Consider the following 26211-nt stretch of genomic DNA (forward strand, 5'->3'; position numbering starts at 1 on the left):
TCGTGCCTTCCTTAGGCCCCTAGCTGCAACCCCTTTTGTTCCATTTACTGTACTTCCTTTCATATTCTCTTTCTTCAACCTTACTGTCTATCCTCTCCTAACAAGTGTTTAATAGTGCAACTGCTTTGAGATTTTCCTCCTGTTACACCTTTTAAACCTGTGTACTGTCAGTTTCCATTTCAGCGCTGAATAACCTCACAGGTCCCAGTGCTTGGCCTTTGGCCTAAATTCTGTATGCAGACGACAACTGGTTCTCTTCTACTCACCGGTAGGTTGGTATAGCTGGGCTTGCGAGACCTGGAGACATCGGTCTCGCTATGAGCAGCGTGGATCCTTTGGAAGTTGAGGTGGTCGCCCCCGTCGGCGGCCGCGGCGTCCCTGAGCATGTAGTCGCTCATTCTCCCTCTCCTGACGGAGGACGCCCTTGAGCTGACGCGCGGTGGTTCCTCGTCGTTGTCCGATCGTCTGCGGGGTACGGGGGCTCGCTCGCGAGACCTGAGAGAGAGAGAGAGAGAGAGAGAGAGAGAGAGAGAGAGAGAGAGAGAGAGAGAAATGACAATAGGTCAGTTCTTGAAAATAAAGGTAATTAAACTTATTACTGGTTACTTTTTTAGATGACTTGTAAACGTATCATTTTTCATAATACGAGGTTGTATCATTTCAAAAGCAGAGAGAGATGAGAGAGAGAGAGAGAGAGAGAGAGAGAGAGAGAGAGAGAGAGAGAGAAGACTAGGATATCAGCTTATTTCCTGTACTAAGATGATCATACCATTGATTTTCTCTTCAGTGAAAGATAAGCAAATCCTTTGGAAATGAAAAAGAATCAGTAAACGAAGATAATTCCGTTTTCGCTAGAAATGGAAGCATCAATTTTCTTTTTCATCCCAAAGATATTATTTTCCTGTTGAAAGATTTTTTTCCATTTTCCTTGCAAATGAAAGTTTCAGGTTTCCTTACATCGCCATTTTTGTACCTGCGTTTTCAAAAGCATTTTCTATATTTATAAAAAGTGAAATGGTAGAAAATCAAAGAGGTTTTTCTTATGGTAAAAGATTTATTATGGTTGAAGATGACTGGCAAATATTTTAGCCTTATTGAATATTATGATTATGTAGCTCCTAAGAAATGCTCCGAATCCTGAAGAAATTCTGTGTAACTAATTTCAGAAATCAGAGTTATGTAAAATACTGTATACATTACAACACTGTGTAATATTGTCTAATTTAAAATATTGTCTTGATTAAAATATTGTCTAAATTAAAATGTTGTCTAATTTAAAATAGTCTAAATTCAAATATTGTCTAAATTCAAATATTGTCTAAATTCAAATATTGCCTAAATTTAAATATTGTCTAAATTAAAATATTGTCTAAATGCAAATACTGTCTAAATTTAAAATTGTCTAAATTTAAATACTGTCTAAATTTAAATATTGTCTAAATTATTGTCTAAATTAAAATACTCTAAATTTAAATTTTGTTTAAATTTGAATATTGTCTAAATTAAAATATTGTCTAAATTTAGATACTAAGTTAAAATACTGTCTAAATTAATATATTGTGTTAATTAAGCGATGCAAAAAGCATTCAGTGTCTGTTCTGTGACGATTAACTTCAGTTTACCAACAATTAAAAAAGAAGTTTTTTTGTTTGTTTTTCATCAGTTTTTTTTAATAAACCGACTTTTTTCTTTTTAATCTCTCTGTGGACTTCTGGGGAAAGCAACCGAAGCAAGCCCAGCGGAGCTTAAAATTGCTTGTCTCGAAAGGGGTCGTATAATTAACCAATAAAAGAACACTTTATATCCAAGAATAATTTTTTTTTATCTTGGACAAGATTATTTACGTCTTAAATTTAGCATCCAACCCCCTCTCTCACTTAACGTCGAATGAATTTTTATATATTTTTTTTTATCTTGGAACAAGATAGCACTTGAGTTTGGGTTTTACAATCTACAACCACGTATTAAATATAGTCTCTCTCTCTCTCTCTCTCTCTCTCTCTCTCTCTCTCTCTCTCTCTCTCCCTGCCGCGAGGTTGAAATAAACGAGAAACAAACATCCTTATATTAGAGATTTTCTAAATTAAAGAAGAAGAAAAAACTTCGGAACTAAACAAAATGAAAACAACGACTCTCGATTTCACGATCGACATCTTCCAGTCTAAAGATGACAAATAACAAGAACGAAATGAAAAAAACCCTCGAGTAACCACGAACGTACTTATCTCTCGGTCTCCTTCCATCCCCTGGGAGCGCGGAGGGCGGACGCCTATCCCTGGAATCGTCCCGTGACCTCGACCTCTCGACAGTCTTGGCCTTGTCCAGTGACCTCTGTTTGGCGCAGACTTTCATTGACCTGCGGTGCGCCAGGCCGTTGGTGGCGGGGGGTTCCCCCGTGGTGGGCGTGGAGGGGGTCGTGGAGACCTGGTTGGCTAAGGAGGGTGGGACGGGAGAGACGGAGGAAGTTCCTGAAGGCGTGGCTGACGCAGGCTGTGAAGGATAGAGAAGGACTTGACTGAGGACTTCTGTTATTAATATTAATAATTATAATAATACTTCTTAAATAATGCTGTAACAAGGGCTCTTGAGATATGTGTCAAATTTGTAACGATCTGTTCAATTTCTTATGTTAACAGTTAGAAAAGGGTCCTTTTCTAAATTTCAATTCTTTACTTAAAGGGAATGATAAGAAGTGAGTGTTACGCTGTCTACAATAAGAAATAGTCTAAACAACATACCCATTTACAGTGGGTATTTGGGTATAAGTTGTATACTATATATATATATATATATATATATATATATATATATATATATATATAGAGAGATATATATATAGAGAGAGAGAGAGAGAGAGAGAGAGAGACCCATTACCTGACTGCTCTGGGTACTGGCCATAGTCGACGCCATGGCAATACCACTGAAGAGGTTGAGGCCGTCAAGGTGCCCTGGGGTAGTGGGTGTGGGAGGCCATGATAGGGGACGCCGGCACTCAGGGAGGTTCCTTCGCCCGACTGTTGTTGCTCGTTTTTGACTCTCGACGACAGACGCCGACGGCAGATGCTACAGTTCCACTTCTGTTTTTTGGGAAGAGGAAGAAGTAAAAAAAAAAATGGCTGCTGGTTATTGCTCTGTTGAGTTTTTTTTTTTTTTCCAGCACGGGCTCTTTAAATAAGTCTCCTTAAATAAATTTTAGTGTTATTGTTGTACAGTAGTAGCTACTGGTCGATAAAGCATCGATTATAACGCCAGTTTCATTTCAGAAAATCACGAGGCAATAAATCATTCAATGTTTTTTGTAGTCCATTCTTTATACATGTTTTTTAATCTGCTAGTCTGATTATATATATATACACAAACACACACACGTATATATATATATATATATATATATATATATATATATATATATATATATATATATATATATATATATATATATGAATCAGGAAATAAACGAAACGCCTTGTGTTTAGAAGCTATACTGACAAAACGCATAAGTTAAAAAAATCTTTTTTAAACGGAGCAACAAGAAAAAAATAACAATTACAACAATATGATGTAGACTCTTGTGTACGATACTCCCATCGAAAATCTTTTGACATTATTCATCTACGACAGAAAAACTTGCAAACAAAGGTAACTTTTATTGAGGCTTTGAAATGAAACGAAGTCCTTCTCAAAAAAGGTAGTTTGGAAAGTGCACAATTAAATGAAACTGTCACATAAACTGTAGAGGAAAATTTTCAATAAAATAATCTATTCACTTTTGAGCATTATGCAAAAAAAATATATCTTAAAAATCCCTAAACTCTCTGAGCATTATGCAAAAATTATTAAAATCCATAAAATCCTGGAGCAGTATACAAAAAAATTTATATTAAAAACTTCCATAAACTTGGAGCATTGTATAAAGAATAAATGCAAAACAAAAACGGGGTTTAACGAAGGAAACATTATTTTTGACCAAGGCAGACCTGGGCCACTCATGGAGGACTATTCACCACCTGGGTACAGGTGTGTGTGACTCTCAAAACAATTGATATCAAGAAGTCTGGGCTTAGACCTAAAACGCCCAAAGGGCTCTCTCTACAGGCTAAAGTATGTATATGGATATAGCGGACTTGACTTCAGAATCGTTCCTAATCAAAAACAACCATTCCAACGTCAAAACCTTTTCAATACAAGAAAGGAGAGCCGTTCCAAGAAAGAAGAAGAGCAGCGTATTCCACCCATCAACTGTTACAACCCACCATCCCCATGTTCACTTATTTCGCCTTGACGGGTGTTTACGTTTTTTGTGACTCTCATCCAATTTGGTTTTTTGGATTATTATCTTCATCCTGATGTGAGTTTTTATCATCAAAACTTTCCGTTTCTTCCACAGTTCATTTTGGTTCTTTCCTTTTGCTTAATACATACGTATTTTGTTAATTGTTTGGTCAGGACTGTGTACTCACCCTAACCAAAGGGACGGCCATATTTTTTGCCAGCCATAACGAACTGTGGGGCTCGTTTTTGTACCTATTTTTTAAAATAAGTTAGCTTAGCTTTTATTTTATTTGTTTTGTGTCTTATATTCATTTTATATTTTCCGGGATGACCTAAGGTCAGTTTAGGCGCATCCTTGCTTTGTGGGGTGTTTGTTTTCTCTTTTTATCCCTTCATTGAGAGGGTTGTTAATGGTTTGATATTACACTTCCGCCCCCACCCTTCCTTGAGGTGTACTCTATTAACTTCTGGAATTAAGAAAAAAAAGAATATAAAACAGAACTTTATACTAAAAAATATCTACAAATTTCGGGAGCATTAGGCAAAAAAAAAAAAATATTGAAATTTATAGTAAAAAATCTATAAATTCCAGGAGCATTAAGCAAAAAAGAAAATAAGAAAAGAAAAACATAATTTATATTAAAAATAAATCTATTAACTCCTGGAATTAAGGAAAAAAAAAGAAAATAAAACATGAAATTATACTAAAAAAATCTGTAAATTTCAGGAACATTATGCAAAAAAAGGAAACATAATAATTTATGTTAAAAATCTATAAATTCCAGGAGCATTAAGCCAAAAAAAAGAAAATAAGAAAAGAAAAACATAAATTTATATTAAAAATAAATCTGTTAACTCCCGGAATTAAGCAAAAAAAAAAAAAAAAAAGAAAATCAAACACGAATTTATACTAAACAAAAATCTATAAATTTCAGGAGCATCATGGAAAAAAAGAAAAAAAACATATTCATATTAAACATCTATAAATTCCAGGAACATTAAGCAAAAAGAAATGAAAATAAGAAAAGAAAAACAGGAATTTATATTAAAAATAAATCTATTAACTCCTGAAGTATTAAGCCAAAAAAAAAGAAAATAAGAAAAAACAGAAATTTATATTAAAAATAAATCCGTTAACTCCTGAAGCATTACGCAAAAAAAAAGAAAATAAAAAAGCAAAAACAGAAATTTATATTAAAAATAAATCTATTAACTCCTGAAGCATTACAAAAAAAAAAAAAAATAAGAAAACAAAGACAGAAATTTATATTAAAAATAAATCTGTTAACTCCTGAAGCATTAAGCAAAAAAAAAAAAAGAAACAAGAAAATAAGAAAACAAAAAACATAAAATAAGACAACCATATACCATCGGAACTCTTGTGTGTAACAGAATCACAAGTCCAACATTATTATCCTCCGGAGGGACAGAGAAAACTTTCGGCGAACAAAGTAGGGTAAATTCTTTTAGGGAGGAGAGAGAGAGAGAGAGAGAGAGAGAGAGAGAGAGAGAGAGAGAGAGAGAAAACTTATTCTCTGTTGTCTAATTTCCTTCTGTAATTCTAATTAACACTGAGAATTCACAAATATATGCGCATGTGTATACATACACACAAACATATATTGACTTACATCCGTGCATGTGTACATGTACACATAACCCTACATATATACGTGCTATTCATGCAGTTATATACGGATAAATACATGTATGTATAGCATACAATCTATTTTAAATGTTTTTCAAATCTCACCAAGTAAAAGTCTATAAATAAGTGAATCAGTGAACAACATTTTTTTTGCGGGATTTCAAACGTTTCAAACCTCCTCGAAGAGAAGCGGACATGTCACCGATAAATAAATAAATAAATAAATAAATAAATAAATAAATAAATAAATAAATAAATAAATAAATAAATAAAAATCAATCAATCAATCAATCAGTATTACAGTAAAAACTGCGCCAAATGGTATATAAAAACCAAAATAAAGTACTTCCCTACCTCTTCAGTTTCGGTCCCATGCGTGGAGTAAGAGGCACAATCTTCGCACACTTTGTTGCCGCATTCCGAGCAGATCTTGTAGAACTCGCTCTCTCCCAGCGTCTGTGGAAGAAGAAGAAGAAGAAGAAGAAGAAGAAGAAATAACCGTAAATTACCTCAGGTCAATAAATGGAAGAGATTTGAAGGTTTCGCTATGATAATCTGGGATTATATTTATCACATTTGTTTTTCAATTGAAATCTTCTCGAGGGTTTTGTTTTAATAATTTATCAGATTAATTTTTAATTGTTAATATAAAGCATGAATGATAAAATTTTGGAAAAATGGATTAATATGCAAAAATCTATAAGAAATTTAAAATCCTTCTTTGAATCGTTTTAAAACAAATATTTGATAAAAGCTGTTGTTGAATATGAGATATCCTACTCAATATACCGGCGTCCCTTGACCACTGACCTTGACACACACTCTGCATGATGACCCGGGGGCCCTGTGGGGCCTCGTCGGCATAGGGACGGATCCTCCATCCACTTGTTTGGATCCTACGGGAGAGGACACCGGGGACAAGGATCCCCCTCCTACAGAAGGCGCCGTCGGTGTGGTGATTGGGGGAGGTTTACTGAAAAAGAAGAAAAATAAGAATATACATACATATACAGATACATGCATATATAAATATATATATGTGTGTGTATACATACATACATATATATATATATATATATGTAGAATTAAAAGTATTTATGATATTTTGTTATATATATATATATATATATATATATATATATATATATATATATATATATATATATATATATATATATATATATATATATATATATATGTAATAGCTGAGGGATTTATATTGAAAAATATCAGGAATTATTCTAATTCTAATTTTATCTCATCTATTCTGTCTCTAATTACATTTTATGTATCTTCATTCTCATACTAATGTATCGATCTTTTTCCAAAGTTTATTTATTTTTCTGTGACTCAAAACTCTAACTTCTCTTAAAAATGTTTTAAGATTTCATCTTATTTCTTTCACTCCGGTTACACCAACGAGCTAAAATTTCCTTCCTTTAGCTAATCGTCTCTCAGAAAATTTAATTTATTGATTCTCGTTCCTTACTCATTTCTCAGAATTTCTAATTTCCATTTTAGTCTCTCTTAGCCATTTTACTCACCACTCACTTCTCCATTTCTAGTCACCTCTCAGCCATTTTAAATCACGTCATATTCTCTCTATTTTTAATCATTCCACTCACGGGTTAATTTCCAGGTTCTTAGAAATTTCAATTCCCACGTTATTCCCTCCGCCAGTACCAAACATCCCTTGGGTATTTTAATGTCCGTCTTATCCTTTCCACTCACTTCTTAAACATTTTCCTTTCTATTTTCTTTCCAATCACTGTCTCATTCTCTCTCCATTTCCAATCATTCCACACACATCTCAATTTGCACGTTATTCCATCCACCTGAACAGACCATCCCTCGAAAATCTCAATTTCCATCTTATCCTTTCCTCGCCAGCTTCATCAGTGCTAATCAGGTCCCCACTTGACAGAGCGGCGGTAGAGATCAAGTGATCCTCGAGTACCTCATTAGGCCTCGGGATTCACCTGCGTCCTCGCTGGCGACAAGGAACAGTTCCAACTCCGGCTCCACCCCCCACATGTCAATCAGACAATACATGGATTTGCTTCTCTCTCTCTCTCTCTCTCTCTCTCTCTCTCTCAAACATACACAAGACTTCTCTTGGAATGGTCGCAAACAGGTGGTGGTTGGTAATTCAGGGTGGATACTAACGAAGGTAAGGGGGTGGTGGGGTTCTCATGCATGTGTTTTATGCATGGGAATGCTGTAGATGTTCTTATTCTTACACGCGCTCAGATACACACACACACACACACACACACACACACACACACACACACACACACATATATATATATATATATATATATATATATATATATATATATATATATATATATATATATATATTGTGTGTGTGTGTTGTTGTTCCTTCTGCAAGGTATGGTGAATTGATGTCGAACGATGTTTGCGGCTTATTATTTCTGAACATACAAAAGTCACGAGTGTATAAGCGAGTATGTATGTATGTATGTCTATACATACACAGATACATACATATATTTATACACAATAATATATATATATATATATATATATATATATATATATACATATATATATATATATATATATATATATATATATATATATATATATATATATATATATATATATATATATATATATATATATAAGCGTCCTGCTTTTAAGAGGCGAACCTGTATCTTCTTCGGTAGCCAGACCTCACTGTTTCCACTTGCACTCTTAAATAACGTTGCAGTAGATTATCATATTCATCATTATCATCATCATCGTCATCATCATCATTCGTTGCATGACCAAAAAACATAACTCTAACTCTGTCTAAAAATATAATGAAAACATTTTGCTTCCAACTAATACAGTAAACGGGACGCGCGGAAAGGAGAGTCATTATTGATCATCCGGCAATAATCCACCAAAAAAATAATGTTTTTATAGACTCCGGAACAAATTACTAGAGATTAAAAAAGAATCTCTGGAATACGAGAGGGAAAATATTGAAGGAAAATCCTATAGTTATTGAAGTTAATCTACGTATTCCGAACCATTGCGCCGTGAAAATAAAAAAAAAAATAAGATTAGGGATTCATTTGCCGACGGGAAATCGATGTGTATTGAATTTATCCTTATCTTACTTCCCCTCCTACTGTTATTTCGTAATGATTAGACCCTTCGATAATTGCTTGGTTAGGAAACGAAGATAATTCAGTGGCAAAATCATGGATAAATAAGTTTTCCTGGTGCTCATTATGAGATAAAAATGGCTGAGATTTTGGAAATTGTTGGCCATCGAGTATAATGAATCTCAAGGAGTTGCGTTTCCTCAGCTTGGTGACCTAGCGAAAATCAGCTCTGTGAGCTAAAAGAACGGAGCCCATGGGTAGTCAGGAAACGGTGTGCTCTTAGCCTTGTATTATTTTTGTTTCGTTTTCTATCGTTCGATCTTTAGTTTCTGGTGCAAGATGAGGTGTGAAAAACTGGTGACCTGCTTTCTTAACCACTTTTAGTTTTCTGAAAAGAAAACCATTGTCCGTCCGCAATTTTGTCCAACCTCACTTTTTCTGTCTTCCCTCAGATCTTAAAAACTACTGAGGCTAGAAGGCTGCAGGTTGGTATGTTGATCATCCACCCTCCAATCATCAAACATACCAAATTGCAGCCCTCTAGCCTCGGTTGTTTTTATTTTATCTAAGGTTATTAAGTTAGCCATGATCGTGCTTCTGGCAACGCAACAACTTAGGCCACCACGGCCGGCTGTGAGTTTTGTGGCCGCGGCTCATACAGAATTATACCGAGACCACCGGGAGATAGATCTATTTTCGAAGGTAATCACTTAATGCAAAACTAAATGACGTGAACAGATTTAAGTCAAGAAGAGATACTATATCATATGGACGGTTAATTAATATAAATTAAAAAGGAAATAAAATAAATGGAACAAACTATAATAAATGGGATTTAGCGATAAATGATTTTCTGCTTATAACAAAAAGATCACATACAAGTGCACATATATATATATATATATATATATATATATATATATATATATATATATATATATATATATATATATATATATATATATATATATATATAAGAGATAGAGAGCCAGCCTTCCTTCGAATCAATACATCATACATAAACACTATAATTTCCCCCGCCCTTTAGTACTACTCTCAACCATGCTGCCTGATTCCGTCAACACCATCTGGCCACATTCGACCATCGTCAAATGCCCAATTTCCTCGTTCCCAACAACGAAAGCTCTTTGCAATTGGAATTCACAGCGCAATGCCTGTCACTCATGAGTTATTCTATCAGTGGGTGTTGATGGCTTTGCAATATTGCACTGGCCCGACTTGGGAAAACAAATATTGGTGATAATTTCGTTACTCTGGTACGCGAAAAAGAGGCGGTGGTTGGCGCTTGTGTACTGGCAGTCTCGGGAAATGAAACTGCAAATGTGAAATGTATTGATTCGAGGATTCAGTCTGCGTATCTCTGCAACTCTTCGCTTATATATATATATATATATATATATATATATATATATATATATATATATATATATATATATATATATATATATGTGTGTGTGTGTGTGTGTATGTGTATGTTTGTGTATTGTGTGTAGGCGTGTGCTTATGTGCAAACATAAGCGCGCCCACATAAACACAAATATCAACATAAAACTGATTTACTCTTATATATACTGTTGAATTTTTGTATGCTACAGACAAAATTATTCAGATTTCTCCCTGTTCCTTTTGGCTTCTCCTTCTATCTTCCTTCCTTCTCAGTTTATTATAATCAGTTATATAAGAACTACATTGGAAATCTGACTCCTCACGAAGTAACTTTTATATGTATCTGCAGACCTTCAGAGTTGCAAATCCCCTTTACGCAAAGTTCCACATAGTTCTTTGGTCCGCACAACAATTTTGCAGCCTGAGATTCTAAGCAGGTGTTCAATACAAATGTCGGCAGTAACTTATACAATAAACAAGTAAAAATACGCCGAAGTATCTATCTTTCGGTGGTCTCAATATAATGTTGTATGAGCCGCGGCCCATGAAACTTTAACCACGGCCTGGTGGTGGCCAGGCCTACATCGTTGCCAGAAGAACGATTATGGCTAACTTTAACCTTAAATAAAATAAAAACTACTTAGGCTAGAGGGCTGCAATTTGGTATGTTTGGTGATTGGAGGGTGGATGATCAACATACCAATTTGCAGCCCTCTAGCCTCAGTAGTTTCTAAGATCTGAGGGCGGACATTAAAAGTGCGGACAGAAAAAAGTGCGGACGGACAGACAAAGCCAGCACGATAGTATTCTTTTACAGAAAACTAAAATAATATCATTTCAATTATTTTAGTTTCTCTCCCAAATATCACCGGACCCTGAAATTACTTAAAAAAAATTTCATAACGGATATTTAATACAAATACCGGCAGGAACTCTTACAATAAAAATAATATAATTTCAGATATTTTAGTTTCTCTTTCGAATATCACCGGACCCTGAAATTATTAAAAAAAAAATCATAAGCGAATATTCAATAGAACCTAAAGGCGATAACTCAAACAGTGAAGCCAAGACTATTTTAATTATTTGTTCTTCCAAAAACATCCCGGCCTGAAATACTTATAACACTATATTTTCTAAGCAGATGTTCAATAGAACCTATCGTCATCTTCGATACAAACACGGACAATAACTCAAAACGAAAATCTGACATGACTTAATTATTTAAAATCTCCTTCACATATCAGCACTCGACAAATACTTCTCTTATTTTAATTCTTCTAGCTATCTCCTGAATCTTCTGATAAACTTAGCCTCCTTTCTTACATTATCATCTTCCCGTTTTCTCTCCTTCCTGTCAGAGTGATCCCCAGTCTATGCAAAGAGCCACATGGCACTACCTTCAAACCTTTTTGACTTCACTGCTTGCTGTCAGCGATCTCATCAAATAATAAGATGAAAACGGAAATGAATAAAAGTCCATTACCATCGCATTAACATTAAAGTGAACGTGGAAGGAAACAAAATAGTAACTTGATTTGTTGTTCCATTCAGAAGGGAGATGAGGTTTGGATGGCGGTAAAATTCTCGTCGGATGACGCAAGCTGAAAGCCGGTTTCCTGAAAATTTTCTTGATATAAATTTTTTTTTTTTTTTTTGGTTTGGGGTAGAATATTTCAGCTGTTATTTTAAAGTCATGGTGTTATAGAGTATTAATGAATCAGCTACAACCATCCAAAGAACATAAAATTATCTTACCGATTGAAGGTGATATTAAATATCTCATAATAAAAAAATAGAAATGTTTTAAAAGTCATAATGTTTATTAAAAACAGGAGTACAATTTATGTTCTGTGCTATGACTTTTTAAAATTATTTCTTCTAAGATTAATTTGTAAAAATATTTAATGGAACTGCAAAGTTAAGGTAATCTATATTATATGGGTGGTTGGAAGCTATTTTCTGATATAAGTTACCTTGATTTATTACTTTTTTGTTTTTGGAATGTTTTTTTCTCTTATTTAGGGAAAACATGCAATGCCGACAAAAATTTAAGTTCTGTGGGTGGCTGGAAGTCCTTCAGATACATGATTCTTTCTCTATCTTTTCTTGTAAAATACTTCTCTCCTCTCTCTCTCTCTCTCTCTCTCTCTCTCTCTCTCTCTCTCTCAACAGGCCCCCCCTCTCTCCCCTGTCTGTCATTCTGCCATCTCTTTCTCTCTGTCTCTCTCTCCAGTAGCCTCTGTCTCTGTCTCCTGTCTCCTCTCTCTCTCTCTCTCTCTCTCTCTCTCTCCTCTCTCTCTCTCTCTCTCTCTCTCTCTCTCTCTCTACTCTATATATATATATATATATATATAGCAATTTATATATGAGGAGAAGGAAGACATCTTTATTCCTTTCTAGGTGCTTTATTTAGCTTTTGATTGTTCAGTTGTTCAGTCCCATTGCTCAAATAAAAAGAAACATATATTAAAACAGACTCGAATAACATAACATAAAATTATAACACCGAAAGTATCAGCATGTTAAAAGGAAGAGTGTTTATTTACCAAGTAGTGCTGAAGGCACAGACTGAGTGATGTCCAGGTCAGGTTCAGCTTGATGTAAACTCACGAGGTATAGAGGTGTTGAGGTGGTCTGGTATTTAGTTGGGACAAGTTGTTTAATAAAAGTGATTCTAAAATTGCTAGTTGTTGGTCGTTGGGAGTTCGGCCTATGATTTTAAAATCTTTGTAGTTAATATCGGCTTGTATTTCTTTTGCATGTTCACGTATGCAAGAGAATTCTGGGTCAGATAATTTAACACCCGTTCTGTAACTCACGCCCCGATGAGAATCCAATCTCACTTTTAACAACCTGCGGGTGGAGCGACATATTTCCCCAGGTTACATCTGGGGCAATTAAATAGGTAAATGACTCCTGAGGTCATCAAAGGAAGAAGACTCTGTGTTTGAATAAGGACCTAATTGTCAATGGATTAGAAGGTATTAGGCTGAACAATTGCTGGTAAAAACTGTTTATTATCTGCCGTAATTCTAGATAGAAATTTTCATCATGGATGAGCGGGACGCTTGCGTATAGTCGTAATTTAGGGTACGGTTGGTATTTCACATTTTGGATGGAAAATATTATTTAGAAATTTGTAGAGATGTTTATGAAACAGTTTGGATGGAAAGCAAGTCAATAAGTACTGTTGGAGGTAGAGGATTTCGTTATGGAAATTGTTCCAGTCGGATGTTATACTTGAAAGCCCTGTGGAAGAGGGTAGATAAAGAATTCAGTTTAAAATTATAAAAACAATGACTATAAAAATTAGAACCCAGGCCAGTAAAAGTTTTAAAAACCGTAGTATTAAATGATCATCAGTGTCTAAAAACCATTACATCTAGAAAGGAAGTTTGTTTTCTATTTTCGTACTCAGTCGTAAACTTAATATTTGTATATATTGTTAGCATATTCGAGAAATTTATCAGCTTGGATTTTATTTCTAAACAGCAAAAAGGTATCGTCGACATATCTACTATAGAAAAGAGGATGGTAAGCCAATGGCATTATCCAGCATGCGCTCCTCCAGGAGCACATGAAAATGTTGGCGAAGGTAGAACCCAGAGGGTATCCCATCGCCATACCATCGACCTGAATGTGGCTTACCATTAAAACGAAAGCTGTGTCCAGCACAGGCAAGCTCCAGCAGTTTTTTAAAATCCGTGATATTAAAATTGTTAAAATGGTATCTGTGTTGGTAAAACTCCGGCTCAGAATAACTTCAATTGTTTCTCTCAACAGGTGTCAAAGTAAAGAGTGATTCTGAATATCCATACTGACCATAAATAAACTGAGTCCTGAGGTAAAATTTCTTTAAAATTATCTGAATTCTACAACTACTTAATTGCCCCAGATGTAACCTGGGGAAATATGTCGGCTCCACCTGCAGGTTGTTAAAAAGTGAGATTGACTCTCATCGAGGCGTGAGAGTTACAGAACGGGTGTTAAATTATCTAACCTGAATTCCCTTGCATACGTGAACATGCAAAGAAATGCAAAGCCGATATTGTCCACAAAGATTTTAAAATCATAGGGCCGAACTTCCAACGACCAACAACTAGCAATTTTAGAATCACTTTTATTAAACAACTTGTCCCCAACTAAATACTCAGACCACCTCAACACTCTCTATACCTCTCGTGAGTTCACGTCGAAGCTGAACCTGACCCGACTGTCACTGGTCCAGCCAGCACTACTTCTGTAAATAAACACTCTTCCTTTTTAACATACTGATACTTTTATAAGTGTTATAATTTTATAAAGTTATGTTATTCCGAGTCTGTTTTTTAATATATGTTTCTTTTATTATGTAGCTTTGAAAATGGGACTGAAACGTCTTGAAACGTCAGCAGCTAAATAAAGCACCTAGAAAGGAATAAAGAAGTGTCCTTCTCCCTCGCACTAAATTGTTGTTTGCTGGATTGATAGAACCCACTCAACTATTAACTATATATATATATATATATATATATATATATATATATATATATATATTTATATATATATATATATATATATATATATATATATATATATATATATATATATATATGTATAAAAGATATCTCCATAGACCTCTTTCTCTCTCTCTCCAACGCCCTCTCTCTCTCCTGCCCTGTCACTCTCTCTCTCTCTCTTCTCTCTCTCTCTCTCTCCTCTCTTCTAAAAACGAACAGAAACCGAGGGCCGACACTTACAACACTCTACCGTCTGTCGCGTCGAACCTCTCGTTCTTCTCCCACACCTTCTGCAGGAGCGACCTCTCCTCCGACGACACCTGCGTCGGCTGGACGACCACTCCTGCCGACGACGAGGACGACGAAGACGACAAGGAACCCTCCTGGTTGGCGTTGGGGCCGGATCGAGTCGGCGAGAGTTTCGTCACTGGAATGAAAGAAGAAGAAGAAGAAGAAATGAAACGAGTATTTTTTTATCTGACTCTCTGTTTGTTTGTTTGTTTGTATGTCTTGTCTGACTGTCTGTGTGTCTGTGTGTCTGTCTGTCATTTGTCTGTCTATCTGCTTGGGGGTTTCATCAATAAAACATTAATTACAGGATGAATACAGCAGGGATTAATTGCTTTCTATTTTGTAGCCACTGTATCATTAATCGAAAGGACCTCTGGCATATATGTATATACATATGCATATACTGTATTATTATACATACATACATATATATATATATATATATATATATATATATATATATATATATATATATATATATATATAGTCCAGGACTATGACTATGTAGATTACAAAAATATAGTTTCCATGCAGCAACAGATTATGACTGGTTAATCTTCTTTGCGAGACACTACCAGTTGAGATGATTGGTCGATCCTCTTTGTAGGACCTTATGGCTGGGGATGATTGGTTAATCCTCTTTGAAGGACCTCGCGCTAAAGATAGTTGGTTCATCAACCTTGTTTGACTTTGCTGGGTAATTCGTGCCCCGAGTACCAAGGAAATAGGACATTCAATAGTGAATAACCGAAAGTAAACAAAAGTGATTGTGAATTCAGTCTTTGTTGTGAACGGCTAATTTTCCTCTGAATTATCTGTTATCATTCATCTGTTAATTAATCTTTCCTTTCTTTTTAATTCTTTTTACTGCGTGGGCATTTTAGTCTGGAAAGCTTGATTTTCACTTGTTATACTCTTTTCCTGTTTGGAATAATAATAATAATAATAATAATAATAATAATAATAATAATAATAATAATAATAATAATAATAATAATAATAACAATAATAATAATAATAATATAATAATAATAATAATAATAATATAATATTAATAATAATAATAATAATAATAATAATATAATAATAATAATAATAGGATTTTTATCAACAATAATAAGAGGAATGTCGATAATAGGGTGCGTCAAAAATAATAATAATAATAATAATAATAATAATAATAATAATAATAATAATAATAATATAATAATAATAATAATAATATAATAATAATAATAATAGATTTTATCAAATAATAAGAGGAATGTCGATAATAGGGTGCGTCAAAATAACTAATAATAATAATAAAAATAATAATAATAATAATAATAATAATAATAATAATAATATTAAGTAATACCATTTTTATCAGCAATAACAATAGCAAATATCGATAAGAGGATTTTGTCAATAATAATAATAATAATAATAATAATAATAATAATAATAATAATAATAATAATAATAATAATAATAATAATAATAATAATAATAATAATAATAATAATAATAGGATTTTTGTCAGCAACAATAGAGTAATGTTGATACCAGGATTCACAATAATAATACATAATAATAATAATAATAATAATAATAATAATAATAATAATAATAATAATAATAATAATAATAATAATAATAATATAAGACTTTGATACTCCTTAGTGATCACTTGTAACATAGAGTCTTTCCTTTACAAGATAATAAAACTAGCGATTTCTTTAAAGAATTTTCTCTCAAACTGAAAAATCTACGATAAATATAATCCAGGGGATTTTGTGAAACTGATTCCTTCAAGTTAAACAAAGCCTTCCTTTAATAGGTGTCTTCTCCGGGATGTCTCTGAGCAAATTGGTCGACATATTTATAAAAGAAATTTTCGTGCTTGAAAATGAGAGAGAGAGAGAGAGAGAGAGAGAGAGAGAGAGAGAGAGAGAGAGAGAGAGAGAGAGAGAGAGAGAGACTGGAGATTACTTGTCTTACAACTTTTATGTTTAATCTTTTCTTCTCTTTTCTTGTTCTTTCATTCTAAACTGTTAACATTTTGAGGGAGAGAGAGAGAGAGAGAGAGAGAGAGAGAGAGAGAGAGAGAGAGAGAGAGACTAAAGATAACTTGAATTAGAACTTTAATCAATCTTTTCTTTTCTTTCTGTTCTTCCATTTTAACTGTATTAACATTTTGAGAGAGAGAGAGAGAGAGAGAGAGAGAGAGAGAGAGAGAGAGAGAGAGAGAGAGAGAGAGAGAGAGAGAGAGAGAGAGATGACTTGAATTAAAACTTTTATGTTTAATCTTTTCTTCTCTTTTCTTGTTCTTCCATTTTAACTCTTTTAACATTTTGAGAGAGAGAGAGAGAGAGAGAGAGAGAGAGAGAGAGAGAGAGAGAGAGAGAGATTCAGAGAGAGAATTAAAACTTTTCTGTTTATTTCTTCTTTTCTTGTTCCATCTAACCTTAAATGAGAGAGGGGACAATCTGAATAAAACTTATGCTTAATCAGATCTCTTCATTCTATTTAAAAATAATACAGAGAGAGAGAGAGAGAGAGAGAGAGAGAGAAGAGAAGAGAGAGAGAGAGAGAGAGAGAGAGAGAGAGACTTGGGAGAAGTTGAGTCGAAAATCTGGTGCCTAATTTTTGCCTCTCTTTTCTTGTTCTTACATTTCAAGTTTATCAGCATTTTGAGTTTTCAAATCAACTAGAATAATTCAAAAAGGCTAAAACGGATTTTTAAAAATACACAATTTATTTGTGTTGAAATTCCTCTGAAATTAATCCATTTATTGGTTTCCATTGATCTTATCCGCCCATCTTTAAATAAAATTACATGCAATGTGTCTGATTGATGATTCAGTAATAATAATAATAATAATAATAATAATAATAATAATAATAATAATAATAATAATAATAATAATAATAATAAATTTATTTCTTAGCTCTAGGATCATTCAAGAATTTTTTTAGATAAATTTTAAGCCAAGCTACCTGAAACACTCACTATAAAAAAATCACTATATTCACCAGAATCACATAATCACTGTATTCAGCGTGATCACTATACCTAGATCACCCATCAGAAAAACCTCCTTACTGAAGAACATTTTTAAGACGAGGAAAAAACATCAAATAAAACTCCTCAGCTGAAAACTATAAGTAAATTGGAAAGAGGTGTTTCAAGGGGGGAAGCTTATGCCTCTAGCGTTTTCTTAGAAATTTACCAACGCATTGTCAAGGGAACAATTGATGATGACACAGTCATTTTCATGATTACATACATACATACATACATACATACATACATATATACACACATACATAATTGTGCCTATATCAAAGCGTGTTTTGTTATTTAACCGTCGATTTTCATAAATACTTTAAAGCTTTGGGATCTTTTCTTTCTATCACCTAATCCACATTTGCATGCCAACAGTCTCTTGAGAAGTTATGTCGAGTGATTGATACAACATTCTTAAAAGAAAATGTATTTCAAGCGACCGCCATTTCCCTGAAAAAAAATATATATTACAAGTAATTGCTATAACATTCTCGAATAAGAAATTAATTTCAAGTGATCGCCATAACATTTTTGAAATATACATGTATTCCAAGAGAGCGACATAACATTCTTGACAAAATTGCATTTCACAAAGTGTTCGCTATACTGCTCTAAAACGGAAAACTGCAGTTTCTGCAAAATTTTCGAAATTGAGATATGCCACCTACTGGGCTCGTGAAACACTAATACACAAGTTACTGCAGTTGCAGAATGATTCTTCAATGCTTTCCACGAGTATTTAGGGGGGGTGTCCCATTTGCAGAATCTGCAAAATCGGTTTTGTATTTTTGCAGATACTGCAGCCTTCCGTTTTATGGCAGCGTAGCACTCTTGAACCGAAAGGCATTTTAAGCAATCGCCACATTCTTGCAATTATCTTAAGCCATCGCAATAACATTCTTGAATCGAAAGGTATTTCAAGTAGTCGCCACATTTTTTAAATAATCTTAAGTAATCGCAATAACATTCCTGAATAGAAAGGTATTTTAAGTAATCGCCACATTCTTGAAACTATCTCAAGTGATCGCAACAACATTCTTGGAATCGAAAGGTATTCTGGCGTAATCGCCACATTTTAAATGATCTTAAGATCGCAATAACATTCTTATATTTCAAGTAATCGCCATATTCTTGAAATTATCTTCAGCGACGCAATAACATTCTTGAACTGAAAGGCTTTTAAGTAATCGTTATTCTGCAATTGCGATCGCGATAACATTCTTTGAATCGAAAGGTTCAGTCGCCACATTTTTTAAATGATCTTATAATCGCAATAACATTCTGAATAGAAAGGTTTGAACCGAAAAGGCATTTTAATCGAAAGTGTATTTCAATCGCCACATTTTAAAATGCAATCGCATCTATTTCAAGAACGCCATATTCTTTGAAATTATCTTCAGTGATCGAATAAATATTTGAACCGAAAGGCATTTTAAGCAATCGCCACATTCTTTTTATCTTAAACGATCGCGATAACATTCTAATCGAAAGGTAAAAATCGCCACATTTTTTAAATGATCTTAAGTAATCGCAATAACATTCCTGAATAGAAAGGTATTTTAAGTAATCGCCACATTCTTGAAACTATCTCAAGTGATCGCAATAAAATTCTTGAATCGAAAGGTATTTCAAGTAATCGCCACATTTTTTAAATGATCTTAAGTGATCGCAATAACATTCTTATATTTCAAGTAATCGCCATATTCTTGAAATTATCTTCAGTGATCGCAATAACATTCTTGAACCGAAAGGCATTTTAAGCAATCGCCACATTCTTGCAATTATCTTAAGCGATCGCAATAACATTCTTGAATTGAAATGTATTTCAAGTAATTGCCACATTTTTTAAATGATCTTAAGTGATCGCAATAACATTCATGAATCGAAAGGTATTTTAAGTAACCGCCACATTCTTGAAACTATCTCAAGTGATCGCAATAAAATTCTTGAATCGAAAGGTATTTCAAGCAATCGCCACATTTTTTAAATGATCTTAAGTGATCGCAATAACATTCTTATATTTCAAGTAATCGCCATATTCTTGAAATTATCTTCAGTGATCGCAATAACATTCTTGAACCGAAAGGCATTTTAAGTAATCGCCACATTCTTGAAACTATCTCAAGTGATCGCAACAGCATTCTTGAATCGAAAGGTATTTCAAGTAATCGCCACATTTTTTAAATGATCTTAAGTGATCGCAATAACATTCCTGAATCGAAAGGTATTTTAAGTAACCGCCACATCCTTGAAACTATCTCAAGTGATCGCAATACCATTCCTGACTCGAAAGGTGTGTCAAGTAATTGCCAAATTCTTGAAATCATCTTAAGCGAGAGCCGTAGCATTCTTGAAAGAGCCTTCCGAGGGTCCTTGTCGGTCGGCGCGCGGAAGCCTTCATTCAGCTAAACTGCTCTTTCCATTCCATGACGTCTTGTCCCTCGCCAGCTCTTTCGCTACCCGGATAAAGGAGGGACTTTCCCTTCGCCTTCGGAATAAGGCGACCTCTGTCTGTCTGTCTGTCTGTCTGTCAAGTAAGAAGGACGCCATCGAGCAGGGCGAGACGCTCGACGCCACTCCATATCTTAGTCCTCTCGCCTCGCTGCTCTTTGTCCCATTTAGACGGGTTCATTGTGATGGGTGCTGACATTTTTACCTGCGATGTTGTGGCGATGTCGTCCCACCTGCCCCCACCGCACCCCAACCCTCCTCCTGGTCTGGACAATGAGGTAGGTCCTCAAAGAGTAAGAGAGAGAGAGAGAGAGAGAGAGAGAGAGAGAGAGGAGAGAGAGAGAGAGAGAGAGAGAGAGAGTCTAGGGAGGGCGGAATCTGTATCAGATGTTACTTTTACCTGACACCTAAACTGTAAGGCAGGAGAGAGAGAGAGAGAGAGAGAGAGAGAGAGAGAGAGAGAGAGAGAGAGAGTGGGGAGCAAGGGAGGCCGGAATCTGTATATCAGATGTTACTTTTACCGACAATCTAAATCGTAAGGTAGCCTAGGAGAGAGAGAGAGAGAGAGAACGTGGGGGTGTGTAGGGGTGGGAAAGGGGCAGGACAGTTTATCTTGAAGCACAATTCGTATGAACATCTTCAAAAAATATCTTTCCATATGAAGAGGCCGACGGAATGGACAAATTATTGTCCTACAGCAGTTTAAACTTGAAAGAAACAAAAAAATATTAAAAAATACGGTCGACAGATACCACACTTGAAAGATGGAAGGCTGTACAAGCCTGGAAAACAGAAGATGAAATAGTATTCCAAATCTTATCAGTAGGTGGAAATATGTAATATAAAACTACAATCATCCCATCAGTAATTATGGGAAGAAATTGACAGACGGGTGTTACAAGGCCTCCTGAGGAGAGGATGGATTCTGATTAAGCTGGAAGGAGCACTAACCGAAATAATACCCATAAAAAGTACTATGAAAATCCTTTGCTGAAAAATAAAATTGACCTTGATAGACCTGCGACATTTTGATGAGCCTCCAGCGGTCTCTTCATTTTAAGGTTAGTTAGTGACCACGACCTTCACAAAGGTCACGACCCTACTGATTAAAGTGTAATCCAAACACGTTCTAGGAAGGTCACCTTCATAGGGGGTTGGCTTGGCGTGTGAACGATCAGAAGCTCCAGATTCGGAATCGAATCTAGACGTCGAAGATTGGATCCAATTTCTTCCCATCAGCCTTCCGTGCATTGAGGAAATTCTCGTCTTCGATTATGACAAATTAGGCAATTCAGTGGTTTATTGATGGTATGAATGAATAAGAATTTCTTCCTCTCACCTTTTCGTGTGCCGAGGACCTTCTCGACCAGTTTGTTCGTACATTGGTCTTCGACCATTGCGAATCATTAAGCAGCAAAAAAGCTGTATTTGTGCTGTGAATTATTAGGAACTTCGTCCAATCAGCTTTTCGCGTGTTGAGGATTTTCTGACCTGACTGATTGCTCCATTGGTCTACGATCATTATGAATGATCAGGCAATGAAATGCTGTATTGATGCTATGAATTAATACGATTTTCGTCGCTCCCTTTGTTTAGGAAAACAATAACAAACCCTCAAATTGCTTAATGAATTCATATGCATAAAACTGTCTTGTCATCCAAATGGAAATGAGGTCATTCAGATGAATTATGAACATAACTTTTACCTTATTTCGCAAATCACAAAGGAACGGAAAACTAATTAGAGGAGTCGATATGAAAATTAATTGTTTGGTGTGCTTCTCTGCAAAATCACGCTGAGAGATGTGCTAATTGATGATGATTTTAATTTTAGTGGATAAAACTCGTTTGATTAATACAGTTACATTTCGTGCATGGTGGCGAATAGCAGCAGCGATGCACAATCCAAGGTAGCATTTAAATTTTGCGGAAGACTTTTGTGTCTGAGAATTTTAGCAAATGGGTATTATGTTACCTTTGCAGTTCTTTACACACACACGCATGTGTTTGTATGTACATTTGTGCATGTATAACCATCACGTATCTATGTATTTATTAATTCGTTATTGTCTTCCAATTATTAAAGAACAAAAGATCTCTACTGTATATTAGAAAAAAAGTATTTTTCTCGATATGTGGTTAACACGCACAAACAAACAAACACACACACATACATTAAAGTATATAAGAGATATATATATATATATATATATATATATATATATATATATATATATATATATATATAATATGACATTTAAGAAATCCACACGGACCCATAAAACCTTAGCCACAGGAAGCACAGATAATGAGAGAGAGAGAGAGAGAGAGAGAGAGAGAGAGAGAGAGAGAGAGAGAGAGAGAGAGAGAGAGAGAGAGAGAGAGAGAGGTCTGAAAGGAGAGCTAAAACAGATTTCGAAGAAGCTGGAAAGAGCAAGCGACTTGGAAAGAGTTGCCCGGAAGAATGGCTCTATAGAGCTCGAGAAGAAGAAGAAGAAGAAGAAGAAGAAGAAGAAGAAGAAGAAGAAGAAGAGAAAAAATGAGAAGAGCCTCGTTGCCGATGAAGAGTAATTAAGTAAAGGGCATCCGGTAGAATAGCTTCGCCCGGCTGGGCTTGCGATGAAGCTTCTTTGGTAATTCTAATGGGGCTAATCTCAGGAAACCCACTGGTCGTCTGGGGAAGGTTCACGGAAAAGATATTTGTTGATTTTTAGTTTTCTGTAAAAGAAAACCATTAGGGCGGCTTTGTCTGTCCGTCCGCGCTTTATTTTGTCTGCGGTTTTTTCCGTCCGCTCCCAGATCTTAAAAACTACCGAGTCTATATGGCTGCAAATAGGTGTGCTGATCATCCAACCTCCAATCATCAAACATACCAAATTGCAGCCCTCTAGCCTCAGCAGTTTTTATTTGATTTAAGGTTAAATTTACCCATAATCGTGCTTTTTTTTTTTTTTTTTTCTTGGTAACGATGACATAGGCCACCACCGGGCCGTGGTTAAAGTTTCATGGTCGCGGCTCTACAGCACATATACTGAGACCACCAAAAGATAGATCTATTTTCGGAGGCCTTGATTATACGCTTTAGCAGCTGTACAGAAAACTCGATTGAGCCGAAGAAACTTCGACGAATTTTTTTTTACTCGTTTCCTGATGAGGATAATTCATGGCCAAAAGAATTCACTGAGTATTTGGATAGTGAACGACTCTTCCAAGTTATTTTTAGGAATCTATTTTATTTTATTTTTTTGTGTGATTAGATACGTCAGATATGCACTGAAAAACTTTTTACTTGAGATTCTCGAAGTCGAGCAGCCTTCAGTTTTTTAGTTAATTTTGGCATTATGGGGCATACAAGGGTAACTACCAGCATTGTATGCCAATGCCCTTGCGCAATAGCTATAGCTGATTAGGGTTTTAGGGAAACCTCCCTCGTTAAATTAGCAAAAAGGAGGTAACTAAATGTTTAACAAAATCAAAATAAAGAATCCCTCGAATTAAAAATTGGGTCTTCCTTAAAAGCATCCAGAGAATCCGTCGTTATGTTTTGATGTGATTAATCTTCTCTCTCCTTTTTAACTTTTCAATTCCTTCCACTGCCGCACTACTTTCCTACTTAAGTCCTACGAATATCCTGAGAGAAATGACATCCCGCAGGAGGCGACGAAAATAAACCCGATCTCGCAGGATATCCTCCTTCACTCTCTGCGCCTCAAGGTCGACCTTCCCCGTCGCATTACAAGAAATAAGCCCGGGATAGGATCGCAGGATATGAGGCTCATCCTGCGACTCCTGCTCCCACTCCTATTTCCGCGAGACCTCAAAGGCGAACCTCGCACTCGGCTCGCAACGAGTGTTATCAATCAACGTCGACCTCAGAGAGGGTTAAGTCGCCCTCGAAGCTCGGCTTAATTGCTCTCCAGGGAGAAACGCGAGAGCAAGCGGCGTGTAATACTCCACTGTGACTGACGGTTCCATCCACAGCGATTTCCTGGAACCGCCTGGAACCGCCTGGAACCGTAATTCATAATTGCCACATTCGGTTTTGGTTGGTTCAAGTGGTGCCCATTGAAATGTACTGATTCTTGCCAAAAGGAAAAGTGCAGAACCATCATCCATACTTTTATTAGCATACCAGATATTCACGCAATGTTTATATATATATATATATATATATATATATATATATATATATATATATATATATATATATATATATATATATATATATTGCATATATATATATACATATATATATATATATATACACATACATATATATATACGCATATACATATATATTGATATCGCATATATATATATATATATATATATATATATATATATATATATATATATATATATATATATATACACACACACGCAACAATAATAATGAAAACAAGTATCAGGCATCCATACACGACAATATTTCCCAGTTGAAGAAATGAGACTTACTCCCTTGCGCTGATCAAACACACACAGAGAGAGAGAGAGAGAGAGAGAGAGAGAGAGAGAGAGAGAGAGAGAGAGAGAGAGAGGCAGGCAAAGCAACCTGCACCCACAGATCAGCAAAACCGGCGTTATTTCCAAAAGCATTTATTCGCTTGGAACTGACGCACGCAAACTTATGTACGTCAGAAGGAGGGAACGGGGAAGCACAGAAGGAGGAAACGAGGGGGAATAGCAGAATAAAGTTGCAATGGGATGAAGCAGTTTGCATGAGCAGGAGGAGGAGGAGGAGGAGGAGGGAGAGGAGGATGATGAGGAGGTGGAGGAGGAAGAGGAGAGGAACTTTTATACATAATGATAGGAGGGAGGAGGAGGTTGTAGAGGAGAGGAGGAGAGAGAGAGGAGGAGGAGGAGGAGGAGGATGAGGAGTGTGAGGAGGAAGAGGAAGAGGAGAGGAACTTTTATACATAATGAATAATGTTGTATGAAAAAGGGGGATGATAACTGTATGATCAGTATGCATTTGTATATTTAGGTGTTTGCAGCCAGCTTTATCTTTCAATAAGGAGTTATGATTCAGATTATGAAACACTTTATGTGTATATATATAGTATAGTATGTATATAAACATATTAGTGTTTATATATATATATATATATATATATATGTATATATATATATATATATATATATATATATATATATATATATATATATATATATGATATAGGAGATGATGATTCTATATATATGTATATAAGACACATATATATGTATATATATATATATATATATATATATATATATATATATATATATATATATATATATATATATATATATATATATATATACTGTATATATATATATTAATTGTATATAAAACAAAATGATGCAAATATTAAACAGGAAAATAGACGCTTCCACTGAGAGAGAGAGAGAGAGAGAGAGAGAGAGAGAGAGAGAGAGAGAGAGAGAGAGAGTATAGAATTTTTAAACTGGAATTACGGGAAAAAG

The 26211-nt window shown here is 34.9% G+C and overlaps 1 protein-coding gene across 1 annotated transcript in view; it reads right to left on the minus strand.

Moving 5' to 3' along the window:
- LOC136844444 (regulating synaptic membrane exocytosis protein 2-like) overlaps window positions 1-26211 on the minus strand; it is a 201736-nt gene that overhangs the window by 95215 nt on the left and 80310 nt on the right. The window contains 7 exon segments of the mRNA XM_067113692.1: window positions 267-495; window positions 2222-2490; window positions 2875-2978; window positions 2981-3077; window positions 6275-6376; window positions 6731-6893; window positions 15192-15378. Of these exon segments, the coding sequence (XP_066969793.1) occupies window positions 267-495; window positions 2222-2490; window positions 2875-2978; window positions 2981-3077; window positions 6275-6376; window positions 6731-6893; window positions 15192-15378 (1151 nt within the window).

This window comes from Macrobrachium rosenbergii, chromosome 2 (assembly GCF_040412425.1).
Source record: "Macrobrachium rosenbergii isolate ZJJX-2024 chromosome 2, ASM4041242v1, whole genome shotgun sequence".
In the NCBI taxonomy this organism is placed as follows: Eukaryota; Metazoa; Arthropoda; class Malacostraca; order Decapoda; family Palaemonidae; genus Macrobrachium; species Macrobrachium rosenbergii.